Genomic DNA, 14,887 nt, shown 5'->3' on the forward strand with positions numbered 1-14,887 from the left:
CCACATGCACTTTACCATTTTATGAGATTGGTGTGTTCTACAAAGTGATAAACAAATACAAATCAAACACTCCATGTAAAGCTGGCAGCACTACCATTTGAACGAATTTTAACGAATGAAAACTATTCTTAACCCCTGCAGTGCCTTCAATAGCTTTTTGACAGATAGTGAAATTTCTTTTTCGAGGAAAATTCAAGCAATGTAACTAAGTTTTTATCTGTGCAAAATCGTGCATAGATTCATTGAAGTGGAATAAATACTTGGTGACTTAAGGTAAGTGAACAACGACAATTTTTTTGATCTCACTAAATTAAATTTCTACTAAAAAATCAATTTTGAAAAAATCATCCAAAAATAGTTCATTAAAAGCCAGATTGAACAAGACCTATGACGTTTGTCCCTTGTAAAAGTTGATGTACATATATGTATGTATTCTGTAATATTCCATGAAATCGGTTGGAATTGGTGTGAAACATGACTTCATTCAAAGCTACACCTTTCGTATGCAATTGTTTTGGCAAAGTACACCCCCATATATTCCGATATGTTTCCCTCTTCAGTTTGTCATTTCCTTTCGACCCAATTATCATGGTGTTGAGGAGGTATATGTGGAATCTGGTTGCAAGGTCATTTCCTAGAAATTACAATTTACTTTCTTAATCCTTTATGCTTTTCCCACGTTTAAATGTGTCAGTTTTGAGTGTAAAGTTGAATGCGTCTAATATTAAGAGAGATGTCTAATGTGTAGCTCAATAAATGAGTTTCTATAAATAAAATTTATTCGGTTTTATAATTATAGTTTTCTGTAAATGAAAACGTTTTTACTTCTCGTTCAATACTACGAATCTAATAATCCGTATCACTTCATATCTCAGGTATTTCGTTTGAGTGCTGTTTAGCTGTTTGTTTATACCGTTGAGTAAATATTTCCCAAGAGCTTCTTTTTCTTGTCTTCATTATAAAATAAACATTTACAGGCGTAAATAAGTGTCAAGTTTAGTTTTTATTGCTAAACAATAGAAGTTTTACTGATTTATTTGAAAAGCAGTATATTTCTTTTGACTTTCGGTACATGACTTGGGATAGGCTTAACAGACAATTATCTTGGCAATTAGAAAACGGCTTGTAATGGACATTTTTATTGCTTGTTTAATGTGGACTTAATCACAGGGCCTGACTTCACCACTTCGTTGCATGTCTCATTTATTTAAAATTTACCTTTGTTTATTGGCGGTTATGGTTATGGCGACTTTAAACTATAATGTCTCATTGTTCAATATGATCGTTATAAATCGTACATAAAAAGTTGTGGGAAGGGTATCTTCTCAGAAGTACTTATTGATGGAAAAAGATTTCGTAAGCCTGTCAGCCATCCTAATTGTAATGGTTGTAAAATATCAGCAACAAAATAACGGTTTAACAGTCTACAGTCAGACGCAGTGAAACTTCAGAATGAATTTGCTTCAGCTGTTTTCCAGCTGATCCACACATACAATTAAAACTGTTTATACGGTTGAAGCTGCTACATGCACGAGCGTGGTGGTGGTAAAACCGTATAACGACGTATTTTGTAAGTCACTTGAAAAACAGCTGAAGCAAATTCATGCTGAAATTTTATTGCCCTCTCACTGTTCGTCATTTAACGTTCTTAATTTAAGTTCCTCTCGCTATTTGAAAAATACATATTAATAGCCATCGAGCCATAAAATCAAAAAATTCGATTGATTTACACTTGAGCATGATAAAAATGTGCAATATTATCATCGTATGGCACATGTACTGCCTCGTTCATAAATTAAATTAATTAGATAATTGGACGCCAACGTAACGTTGGTAAAATTGAACAATAAACCGTAATGACAGTTTCCATATTTCGCTTTAATATTTCTTTGACTAATTAAAACAAAAATTATTTCAAATCAACGATCATTCTTGTACTTATTTCCTAAATCAAAATAACCGGAAATTTCCACCAGTCGCATCGTATACTCAATCTCATATTCCACATATGTCTAACCTTTCCATTTTTTCGTTCTGTATTCTTACACATTTATGGTGACGTACCGGTTGTGTCTGCACAACAATCACATTTGTGATTCGTCAGTTTTTTTTTCGCTTCAAGTTCTGTGGCTTTTTTGTTGCAATAACTTGACAATAAACATTACAAACATCGACCTACGAATTAGCTAATATACGTCTTCTTCTTTCCATGTGTCAGACTATGACTTATAAATCATTTCTACAGTTCCAAGTCGACTATATACCATAATACTATAATGAATTTATGCAATCCGTAATATATTACCTTACACATGTTGGACTTTGAATGAAAATTCATCCGATAGTTTTTCGGCTCTCTTTTTAGAAACTCGTGTAAGAATGTAAAAGTATAGCAATAAAAACACGAAACAAATCGACTCAACGTCAATGATGTTTCTGCATATACCATGAAAAAATTGAAATGCTGAAACTATTATGCCTTTATGGAATAAGTACTTCATTCTACGCCGATTCTATAACCAGTCAGACAAAAATGTTTCCTGATATTTTCATTTTTTTTTTAATTTTTACATAACCTACGCCACTATTTGTGTTGATGCATTTGGCTCATTCAACTTGTCTTTTCTTTTAAGATTGATTTTGTGATTTTTTTATACAGTTTCGAATGCATGAGTGTGTAATGCCAAAAGGGTTGTCACAAACAGTTTTTCAACGTGTCCATGTACTAAGTCAAATCAAATAAGTGAGCAGAAGAGAAATTATTAGCATAAAATTAAAATGAAAACCCCGTCCCTGAAAAACTTTCGTAGAGAAATTAATGACGTCATTATTCGAAGTAAATTGAGAGCAAGAAAATCTTTTCGGAAATTGTTGTGACGTCAATCGACATATATTCGAGCACAGCTCTGCTTCTAGAGAAGCAGTGCTATGATTCTAGTGTTTTTAAACTTTTTTTAAATAATTTTTTTTATAATGATAAGAAAAGAAAATTTTGAAGAACATTAGCCAATGACAAGCAATTATACTAATTCAATAGGTTCATAGTAGAAGAAAGTTAATTTTTTTTCGGAAGAAAAGATGCCTTGGATAATTCATTCGATTGATAAAATATCGATTATTCCTTTAGAATCGATTATCGATATTTTTTTCAGTGACGACAATTATCAAGTTTTTTGAATAGTTCAAAAATCACAAAGTCGAAATTTGCCTAGAATAATCATGACAATGTAACACTTAACATATGTATGTTTCAAAGCATTCGCATTTTCCCTGACGGCTTCAACTCATTAGTGCATTCTCTTTTTCTCGGATCTCCGCCTCACCTTACATTGCTCCAACCTTGTTTCACAAAATACAGTGTTAAAAGGGCGTAGAAATTTTGACATATCACCCATCGAGATCAGTTAAATCAAATGTTTTTTCGCCTGCTTTTACGCTCTTTTAACACTGTATAGGCTTACCGTTAAAATAATTTCGACTTTGTGATTTTTTGAACTATTCAAAAAACTTGATAATTGTCGTCTATGTACTGACGTAACCGCCTACCGTTTGTTGCATCTTTTGTAGGTAAAAGTTAAGGACTTTCATTTTTGTAGTTTGCTTGTAGGAGCTTGAGTCGGCTCTTTTTGTCTTTTTTAAGCGTATAATCGATCCAATTAAAACATATTTCCTCATGAAAGCGGTCCAAAATATGAAACTGTTTTTTAGCCAGATGCGGTCTTAATTCACAAATCTTGCCGTCTCTAGGCTAGTATAACAGGATTGTGTTCCTGTTTCATATAATTGGAATTTTACATGAGATTTTTTAAATTTTAAATCGACCTAAATGCAGAGTATGTTCATAAGTACACTTTCATTTTATCTTACTGATATGCTGCTAAATTTAGAATGCGCAATACTCGATATTGTTATTGAGCTAATCGGTTAATGGTGTTATCAGTTGATGATGAATATCTAAAAGCTAAATTTAAAATGAAAAGATTTGTTGTTCGTCAGCGTTTGCAATGCTGACCTGAACATTCGTTGTTCCAATATGTTATCTGAGCGTTAGATAACATTCCACATATTCTTTCGGCTTGGTGTACAAGGTAGAAGTGTTGTTCCGTTGCACATGACAATGTTACATTGAATTAAATATTGAAACAGGGCAACTTCAGATTGTCACACTGTCTGGCTGGACCTGAAATTATTATTCCGATCTGGAATACGTTCCTTTTTGTAGCTCCGTAATGAACAACAGATAGACAATGACATCGACTACATTCGAACTATTGTCCGGATCTCTGGTTGGTTGAGTTAGTTTTGCTTGATCTGAACTTATCCTTGTTCCGAGCTGTTCCGAGCTGAGTATCCAGTTCCCGAATTGGAGGATTTTAAGTCCTTAGGTCCCTTTACTAGTTTTCCTCTATGAAATGTCATTAAAAAATAATTCCAAGTTTTCTGGGATCAGGATTGAGAGTTGCCGCACTTCTTGGACTGAACATACTAAATCGGAATAAATGGGTCTATTTCATATGATAGTAATTGAACTAAATAAACTAAATTGAAGCTAACATCCTAGCTGGGGCCTAATCCAATTTAGGCCAAGAAGTGCGGCACCACTCGATTTATCTCAGAAAATATAGAGACGTTGAATGTCTTATTCAGATCGAACAGTTCTTTAAGGAATTTTATCAACTCCTGAAAGTAATCCAAATAATCGTTGGAATGGTTGTTGAACTAGGGATACCTCTTTGCGTCTACTCGACATGTGCGTAGCATATATTTTGTCATACAATCGAAAGTCAATAATTGTCCACAAAGTGAATTTTTATCGATATATTCCAAGACTTAGTTACAACAATGATCCTAATTTCCATTAGAAAAGTAGCATTACTGGTGGGCATTGGTCACTTAATTTACAACTGCCTGGAGATAATTTCATTTTATTATCTAACAATCAGAGAGATAAATAATTGTATTTTACGTAAAATTGTAAAATGATATTTTATTATTCGTGCTGCCCATCAACATAGCAATATGTATACCATTTGGAATAGGTTATATCCATGAAAAACACGCATTCGCTTCAAATATTCGAATGTGTATAATTTCAATAAAAAATTATGAGCAAACTTGTTTCAATTCTATAATTACGACGACGTCATCATTGACGTCCGAGCCTGTGTATGTGAATATATATTTCCAAATATTGGAAGTTTGTTTTGTTCAAATTTTGTTAGTTAGGTGATATTTTGAATGTGAATCGAAATACTGCACTGTTTTAATACTTATAATACTCTCGTTGAATAATGTTGTCCAAGAAATTTAAAATGAAAAACAAAATCAGTTTTATCTTTTGTATATTTCTGCTACTTTATCTTTAAGCAAACATGATAAATGTGTGATTGATAACAGTAATTTCTTTAAAAGTTAAAGCTGTGCAACCGGGTATTTACGGCCATTTTATTGCTGTTTTGCGCGTCATTCGTACAGAGAAAAACAATTTGTCTGATACATATAAGTAGCTGTTTCGAGGCTTAACGAATTCTTTTGTTACGTAACTTATAAGACACCCACTTGCTTTTATATCAAGCCAATCCCATTTATGAGTATTATGTCTCTCACATTACAAGAAATACCGTTCGTATGCACAATCTATTATCTTTTAAAAACAGGTACCACGATATATTCAACGTTTCCTATAGCTTAACAAAGATCAATGGTTCAAAGCTCCTGTATCAATGGTAGGAACGATGTTAGTTATAGGTGATAAATTCTTTTTATCACTTCCGTTTGCGCACTTTCTTTTATAATATAATTTTAGACGTCGTCGTTTAATCAAAGTTAGAGAAATAGAGCCGAGAATTCGTTATGTTAGTTTCAATTTTAAGATTATCATCAATCAAACCATTTGCACAACCAATTTTTAGCAGTCACTTTAAGGCACGAACTCACCTTATTTTTAGCATTATTCAAATTTGGAAGATAATACGGATAAAACATACTACGTATATACTCGCTGGATTATCGTTAGTTTTTGTTAGAAGAGTACTAGAGTAATTAACCGTTTTTTATCTCGTAAAGTTGACGAGGTTTCAAAGAAACGATCAATCTCTTTATCATTTGTGGAAAAACACCGTATTACTAATTCGAAAACTACATCCATGAAGTGCCATCCTTGAAAGTAATGAATTTATTTTCTAGATTACAGGCACGTGACATCGAAGAATGTATATTTTCTCTCAAAAAATTATTTTATTTATGTGTGTAGGTGAGGCAATGACTTTAACTGTCGAATAGTTTTTGATTGAACGCTTCGTTTTGGTGACGTATTCAATAGAAATTTGCTATCAATTTCCCTTTGCTAATATGATACTCGTGTTAGGTGCAAATGCAGCCGCTGTTCAAGTTAACGTCAACATAATTTGTCGAAACGAGCCCTCGGCCTTTTCAGCCGTTGCACTAGATCGCCGTTAATATTTCTCTCGCTGCGCTCATTTCTTTAAACAGCTTATCTGAATTAAATTTTTGGTTTTGTCTTCTTGTAATATTAACTTTACTGAATATTACATACAGGTGTCGAATTAAAGAATATTTTTAGCACATTCAAGTCCTAACAATAATCTTTTTAACTGAAACTGTCTAGTGCAAAACGAAAATACTACGTCAAACTTAAGCTCCTCCAAAATCGGAGAGATAAGATTTTCATCCAGCTAAAAATTGTTTTCTATTTTAAAAACGAAAATGGTATACTTAACTGTAGAGCTGAATATGATACTGATAAGACCAAAGTCTATTTAAATATTATACACAAAAATCCAAATTCTTTTTCTTATTTTCTCCGGCACATTTAATAAGGTTTAATATTGTGTGGTTACTTAATTAATTTTTTCCTCTCTATCGGACTGCTATCTCTGCTCTGTGTTACAACTACAACAATATTAACCTCAATATATTTTTATTTTGAATGCATGAAATACATGCGAGGCTTTTATCTCGAAAGACGTATCGTCACCAGACTATGGTTGACTTCAAGTCAAACAACAAAAATAATTATTATGCGACAGTGTGTTAGTTATTCAGCTGATATTCACATCACACTGAGTGAATAAAATTCTTTTTTTTTTTGTAAATTGTCTGTTCATAAAGTGGATTACAATTTCAATTTTTTTTTTCTTATATAAAAATATTGAAATCATTTAAATTTGTAATAATCAAAAATACAAAAAAAAAATGTTTTTGTGCCCAGCATTAACATGAGAAAAACAATTAACAATGGAAAAATATTCGTGTTCGTTTCATTAAAATACTTACAACGACTGAAATTTATGTCGTTTTTCTGAAACGGAAGAGGTAATAGAGATATCATGAATGAATATTTGATGAAACGAAGTGCTTTGTGTGATTGATTATTGAATAAAAAATGGATTAAATAAAAATAGTTTTTCCAGCATTGACATGGATAAGTAACTGTAGTTCCTTTTGAACATGTAACGTTCTCAACATGCTATTAAATTGTTATGATAGTACTGAATGTACATTGTAAGCGTAAAAAAATGTTATGCCAAGCATATTAACTTTGGTTAAATGTTATTGGAGTGACTTTGTACTGATAAAGTATCTAGTGATGTATTTAAAGTCGAACATGCCACTTATAAGGATGTAAGGTAAAGAATATAATGTTTTGGAAGTTAAAAAAAAAAAAAAAAGAAAAACAAAACTTAGTTACCGCGGCTAGTGTTACTCGACTATCTTCACAATTTTTAAAATCTATATCGTGAAGTGTAGAAACTAGAAACCAATACGCACACAAAACTTCTTACACTGTTGTTAAAGCAGATCATTCACTACCCACATGATGTAATTGAAAAATCAAATGGGAATCCCTATCGCAGTTATTAATTATGAAAATGTTAAACTGGAAATGGTACGCTGACCGCTAACAATAATATTCTTTTAATCTGGCGAAATTAGCCAATCTATTTACTTGTTCAGCAGAAAAAAAAAGTTGTTTTCAATTTATTATTCGGCGATAATATTATGCCAATCTGAACACAAAAAAAAACGAGAACATCTTTTTGGAACATTTGCTAAAGCGGCAGACTATGTGTGTTTCATTAGGTACACATTTATATCGAATGTTTTTATCGTTTTTTTTTTGTTTTAACTTTTTTTCATTTAATTTCTTGTTATAAATTTTGCAATTTTTTGGTTACATAAGTTGCCGGTTATGTAAAACCAATTATGTGATTTTAAGCGTGTAATGTTGTGTCGAATAGAATCTATCATCGATGGTAACATTCATTAACATTGTAACAGGGTTAAACGAGTGGAAAATAACAGAAACATTGATCTAGTGTACACAAAGCACCTTCAGTTCATTACAGCGCTTTTTACACCATAATCAACAATAACCAGTATTCAATCAAAAAGGATAATTTACCAGCAGTTACGTTATCCATAACATATCACGAAGCATTTTCTCTTTAACGACTAGAAAATACACTTAATTCATATTTCGGATATTAGTTAGGAATCCACTATTGCTGCTAATATGGTATTCATTCGAAAAAAAAAATGTTTGTTCAAGGCCTTTATCCGTTTAATATAATAACCTTCGTTTAATCTCGCATTAGGGTTCATTAAGTTTATCATGACGCGAATGTTGTTGAAGAAAGTTTTTTTTTGTTCCTGTTCAAACACCCTCGGAAACAATTTTGTTCTAGTCGATAAATGGAATTCTTACATAGTTTTCTATACGGGAAGTTTTACGAAAATTGTGTGGATAATTGATCCATTGATTCGAGCACCGATTTCAGCGTAGTCGTTTACGAAAATTGGTTTTTTCGACTTGATTTCATTTAATGGAAAAAAATGAACCTTGACCGAATTTCCAGTGTAGACGCTTTGCTTTAATTTTGTCCGATACGCTGAAAATACTCCTTTTATCCGATTTAAGGTGAACAATTTTTAAAACAAATTGGTTGAACTTAAACAACTTTCATAATTTACAGATAATAATAATGTTGTCTGTCTCAATTATTCCAGAGTGAAATGGTTGATAATAACATTATCATTAAACCGTTTTCTCTGTATTCGTATTTATACGACCCAATACACACAATATTATTAACTTATCGCTACAAAGTCCTAGCAATAGTTTCAAATTGCAATAATGGTCGAACCAAAAATTTTCTCTTTCCATGATTTTCAGGCTCCAAGAAATTCTACTGATTTTGTTTATTGTCTATGAACGCTTTTTCGTGCCTGAAAGATTGTTACATATCTTACTCTGTTAGTGCAACCGCAAGGCGTAGATTCATTATCTATAAATTAATTTAAATATTGAATTACGTTATTGGTATATGGCTTCATTGAGTACTTGCACAACTTCGTTTTATATATGTTAACCTTTAATGAAATAACCGGTTCTTTCTATACTCAAATTCGATATTGACTAATGCTAATTTAAAATATATTTCACTGAACTATACTGAAACACCATCAACATCTACGTCAAGTTGGATCTGATCTCGGATAGAATCTAATCTACATCACAATACATACACCCTTCGATTCGATGAGTGAGTGGCTGAGGTGTTAAATTGAATTTCAAGTAACACTCGTGAGTGCGCTTGACCATCACAATCAATCATTAGACTCACACGATATGGAGTAGCGTATGAGTATATTGGAATTACGATTAGGATAAAAATAAGATGTTGGACCATGCCTGCTATATGTGTGACCTTTGCCAACAGTAGATTTTGATTCTATATTATCGATTAATACAGTCGGTAAATATTACTATTAAAAATTGATAGTTGCTAGCTGGCTGTTAATGTTTATGAATTTGTATAGGTGCAAGCAGTGTTGATTTAAATTTTTACTTGTCTATTCGCATGCGAGTTGTTTATAATAGGCCATTTATATCTGTGTCTGTATACTTGAAATCTTACGAAAAAGTCAATAAAAATGACTAGCAGAAACGACCACTCGCTCAAATAGAATATTTAGACAAAATGTTAATATTGACCAAACTTGATTGTGTACGCAACCATAAAATTCGTAATTTTCGCTTTCTGAGATGAAAGCATAATAAAAAAAAGGCAATGGTGAATAAGTCACGAGACTACTAACCGCTGCCAGTGTTAAAATTGTAATGCGAACGGTCCGTTACTATCTAATCGGTAATTTTCCTGTTGAACTGTTTAACTTGAAATTGCTTTAAACAAATCACATTACGGATCTTATTGCTCTTTGCTGGGAGTTACTAACTACTGCTTAGAGACTTCTTTGATAAACAGCAGTTTCAAAATTTTTGTTTGTTCTAGCTGAGGTTTATAATCTACGTGAGAGATTTATCTCTTTCTATTTTTTATGTTGGACGAAGTGTAACTTCCAGCGACTATTTTTGTTATTAATCTTCATTGAATTTCATGCTGCATTAACATTAATGTTAATAACGAAAGCTATAACCAGTTTATGGGTAATCTTGCATTATTCTTACGGTATTTAGAACGACTGTCGTAAAATTCAATAAAATTTACCAACCGGTCTGTCATTTTGGAAACTTTAAAATTACATCAAACATTAACCCGTTAAAATGATATACAAATTCAAGAGTGGCAACAACAATAGTAGATTACTATACCAGATCACGATGAGGAAAAGTATCCGAGAGCTTCAGCCCGAGCTGGATACGTGATATTGAATTACTTCCTGCGTGCAGTATACTATTTTTCAAAACTTCGGCAAGAAAATAGTTATTATAGTCCCTCCCCTTTCGGGTGACCTGTGTCCAGAGCGTAGCGACACCCTAAAATGCACCTTTTCTTCCCTCATTGATCAAAATAACTTACGTAATTGTTTGGAACTTTGTATTTTGCCTTGTGTGGTTGCATACTTTGCCTTCGGTTTGAGCTGCCGTTAAACGCGCACAAGAAACATGGGAAAATGGTGATAAAGATTTTACAGCCAAGCAAATTTTCATGATGAATTTCTCTACTTAAAAAATTACACCAACTAAGACTTAGCCTGCAAGGCGTGCATAAAAACCAACAGATTCAAAAAAAAGGATAGCGTTCAATGCATTTCTATTTTAAGGGTCGTTACGATGATAACATTTTTGGCCAATTAAACGAGAGCCTTCGATGAGGCTATTCACGTCGCTTTTGTTTGTTACAGAATATGGAGCCAAGCACTAAGCGGATTAAGCTTGACAGCAGTCATTCGACGGACACCACATCATTTCAAATAAAATCAATTCTTTCGGATGAGCTGTTAAAAACAATCGATACGGTCGATGTTTATACGATGTCTATAAATGACAGTAAAAACACATCCGAAATTATGTTGGAAGTGAACAGATTGTTACCCGTTCCAAATTTACAGCATTTGAAGCGAATCAAGAAAAAGGATATGATTCTGTGTCCGGTTAAGGATGTGGCTAATTTCCTAAAAGAAGATGAGGCGTTTTTTGAAAGAGTAAGACATATTTTACCAGACACAGTGCCAAAGAAATCTGTAGACGAAACAGTCAAATGGTTGCTAGACTTGTCATCGGAATCAAGTAGCAACAAATCCATTTTATCCGAATACCTTCGAGCAAAAGGATTTAAAGAAGAAATGACCGAGAAATTAACAACGAACGTAACCCTATCACCAGTTCCATCGATTCAACCAAAATTACGTTGGCAGTATAGCATAGCTACGGAACAGTGGCCTTGTAAATTCCATCTGAATAAACAACTGGAAAACTTATACAGCCACAACGTGTTTAATGAAAATGAGAAAAATTTCCATATCCAATTCATGGAGCTAAGTTTGTTTATTTCGTCCAATGCGAACGACAAAAGTGTTGGTGTCATTGTCGATCCACGTAACAAACACATTGTAGCTGTCGGTGAAACTCGAATAGATTTGCATCCGTTGATGCATTGTTCAATGGTGTTGATTGACATGGTTAGTATTACCGAAACCGGAAATTAAACTTTATGAATGCACTTAGTATCAGCGTTTTCGTTCAACGTGTAGTGCTGATACTGTTTTGCAAATCAAACATTTAAATTGGCTGTCTGCTGTTAACATGTAAACGGAAATGTTGGATCATATTACTTAATATTGCCGACCTCCCGTATCAACTTACAATTGTACAACTGTCTGTTACAGGTTGCTCGATCACAAAACGGTGGTGCTTGGAGAGAGCTGGATATTAGTACTGATCATATCGACGATGACTCGTTCAACCACAATGGAATTGACTCTGACATTAGGACTCTCATTGGAACACAGTTTTCAGTAAAATTTGGTGCACAAAAACCATCATCTGTAGCGGCACCAACATTGCTACAGACTAATGATTCAACATCAGCCGACAATTTGTCAAAGTATGGACCGTATCTATGTACTGGCTACGATGTTTATTTGACTGATGAACCTTGCATCATGTGCGCGATGGCTCTGGTGCATAGTCGAGCACGCAGAATATTTTTCCACAGACCGAACGCGAATGGAGCTTTAAAAACCTTGACTAAACTGCATACCATCAAAGCACTTAACCACCACTATGAAGTTTATCAAATTTCCTGAACCATAATTAAGCACACGAATATGTTACAATAAACATTTTTGCCTTTACACATCACGTCTGCGGTGTAACAATAAATTTGTGGTAATTTTTATTTGCTGCTTTGATTGGTTCATTTTTTTTTGTTGAATAAAATGAAGACGTAAGAAACAATGAACTTAAAGTAGTTTTTTGTTAGTCTGAAATGGTTGGTAATTTTTCGTCTCATCCAGAGTTGGGAGGACTTAGAGGGATATTTTGTTTTGACTCGCAACTTTTGTGAAGTAAACTGATAAATCGCCACTGATTTCTTCTTTTGGTATCAGTAGTAAATGCTCAACGCAGTGGTTGAAACACAGGCCCGGACTGGCCATATGGTGAATTCGGGGAATTCCCGATGGGCCTTTTGGATTTTTGTATGAGAATTTTTAATTTGTGGGCCTTTTTAAATTGAGTTGCATGGAGCCCCCGATGGGCTTTTTCGAGCCAGTCCGGTACTGTTGAAACAGTTATTTACGTGTATGTCTCCAACGATTCATTTTAGACAATTACGCTAGTTGTAGAAGCAAAAGATCAACCTTCCAAGACAGGAACGAATGTAGGTTTTCATGCAAAGGGACGTAAACTCGAGAAAAACCCCAAAATTTACCTCTTTTTCGTCCCCGAAGCATGAACATAAAAATTTTCTTTTTTTAGTGGTTTCAAAATGTTTTAAAATTTTGATCACTATTCTTAATCTTATACTATAAACCAGCGTGTGTGACCACGCGAGCCTCCCAACTTCTTTTCATGCACAATCATGACAGAAACCCAATGATCAAAAGTACTGTGGACTTACTTATGAGAGCAACAGTGAATATATACTGAAACAAGTTTAAAGTGATATGTGTGCATATATTGACGAGTCAGATGTAAATACTTCAAGGAGGAAACTTGTTTTTGGGAAAGTTTAAATGCAATGAAAATCGTTTTGATGTCATTGAAATGAATGGAATGGGATGGTTACATATTTTACGCTAATTTACTCAAGTACATTTATTGATTGCAGTCGATTGGTGCATCATATTTCGTAGTGCAAAATATACCATACCATATACAATGCATAAGAGTTAATTGATAAAAGTAAATCAATTGACTTCCATTAACCCAATAGTTTCATTATGATTTTGAAGGTTTGTCGAAAAAAAAGTTGTACTCTAGGGCGACCGTTAACATAATCAGATATTCAATCAAATCAAAACTAGTTTCCCCAACTTATTGAAAAAAAAAACACCACACAACGTTCACGTGTTCGATATCTCGATATCATAGAGATACATAAAGTTTACCAACAGAAACTTGTTTTACTCGGTCAATTAGCTCCATGATTATCGTTCGTAGTATTAATATGTTTTCAGTTGTTTTCGTTCTTGCAGCAGTCGTGTACGGATTTCAAGCTTGTGAAGAAACTTTGTCGATATACGTAAATTAAATGAGTGTTTGACTACATCAATTTTTTCGTTATTGTTTACTCATATTGATTGTGATGTCCAGTGATGAAAAATGTAATTTTAATTTATATTTTGAATACACAAATTCGCTCAACTATCAAGATTCAATATATGAGTGCAGGGCTTACTTTAGAGAATTTTAATTCCGAAAATTCCGAAAACTTTGAAAAAGTTCCGAAAAAGTTCTGAAAAATTCCGAAAAAATATTTCAGAATTTTTTGGAAATGTCATCATTTACTCTCTTCAATACACACTCGTATGAACTGAATACATTTCTATTGGCGTTAGTGTTTTAAATATACTTCTACTAATGCTATTCAGTCGAACTATATACTCGCGTTCAAAATTGCTGAAATTGTTGGTTGGATTGATCTTAAATGTTCTTCAATTTTTTTTTGTTATTGAAAAATTTACGAGTGGACTTTGTACTCTGTTGTTTGTATTCATGCAACCACTTATATTATAAGTATGCTGAGGATTCCTTATAAACTTTTTAATGTTGCTGAGTGGTTGCTAAACGGAAGAAGGTTTTTAGTTAGGGGCTGTTCATAAATTACGTAACGCTAGAGGGGGGAGGGGGGGGTATGACGCAAGCGTTACGGTTCTAACAAAATTGGGTCAAACTTGACCCTTTTAGCGTTACAGACCCGGGGGGGGGTCTGAAAAATGTTGATTTTTGCGTTACGTAATTTATGAACGGCCCCTTAGGTCTTTTTCTGAACTGTCAGAGAAAGATACTTCCATTATAATGGGTCTCATTTTCCGTTTTATTTTTTCTTCTTCTTTTCTACTGCTTAACATTTTCTGTTTAAAAAACTTCCACTGAAGTTTCTTCAACCTTACACGT

At 33.3% G+C, this 14,887-nt stretch overlaps 1 protein-coding gene across 1 annotated transcript; it reads left to right on the top strand.

Annotated features, from left to right (window-relative positions):
- Positions 1-134: 134 nt before the first annotated feature.
- Positions 135-12,806, top strand: LOC119079888 (probable inactive tRNA-specific adenosine deaminase-like protein 3). The gene is made up of 3 exons (XM_037187971.1): positions 135-273; positions 11,170-11,946; positions 12,154-12,806. The coding sequence occupies exons 2-3, from the start codon at positions 11,173-11,175 to the stop codon at positions 12,571-12,573; spliced, it is 1,194 nt and encodes a 397-aa protein (XP_037043866.1). The 5' UTR covers positions 135-273; positions 11,170-11,172; the 3' UTR covers positions 12,574-12,806.
- The last annotated feature ends 2,081 nt before the right edge of the window (positions 12,807-14,887 follow it).

This window comes from Bradysia coprophila, unplaced genomic scaffold, assembly GCF_014529535.1.
Source record: "Bradysia coprophila strain Holo2 unplaced genomic scaffold, BU_Bcop_v1 contig_350, whole genome shotgun sequence".
NCBI classification, from domain to species: domain Eukaryota; kingdom Metazoa; phylum Arthropoda; class Insecta; order Diptera; family Sciaridae; genus Bradysia; species Bradysia coprophila.

What these genes read in the sequence shown, in the direction of transcription:
- LOC119079888 (XM_037187971.1), top strand. Translation starts at nt 11,173, where the DNA reads ATGGAGCCAAGCACTAAGCGGATTAAGCTTGACAGCAGTCATTCGACG. An exon ending in CAATGGTGTTGATTGACATG is followed by an intron (nt 11,947 to 12,153) that starts GTTAGTATTACC and finishes TGTCTGTTACAG; the next exon opens with GTTGCTCGATCACAAAACGG.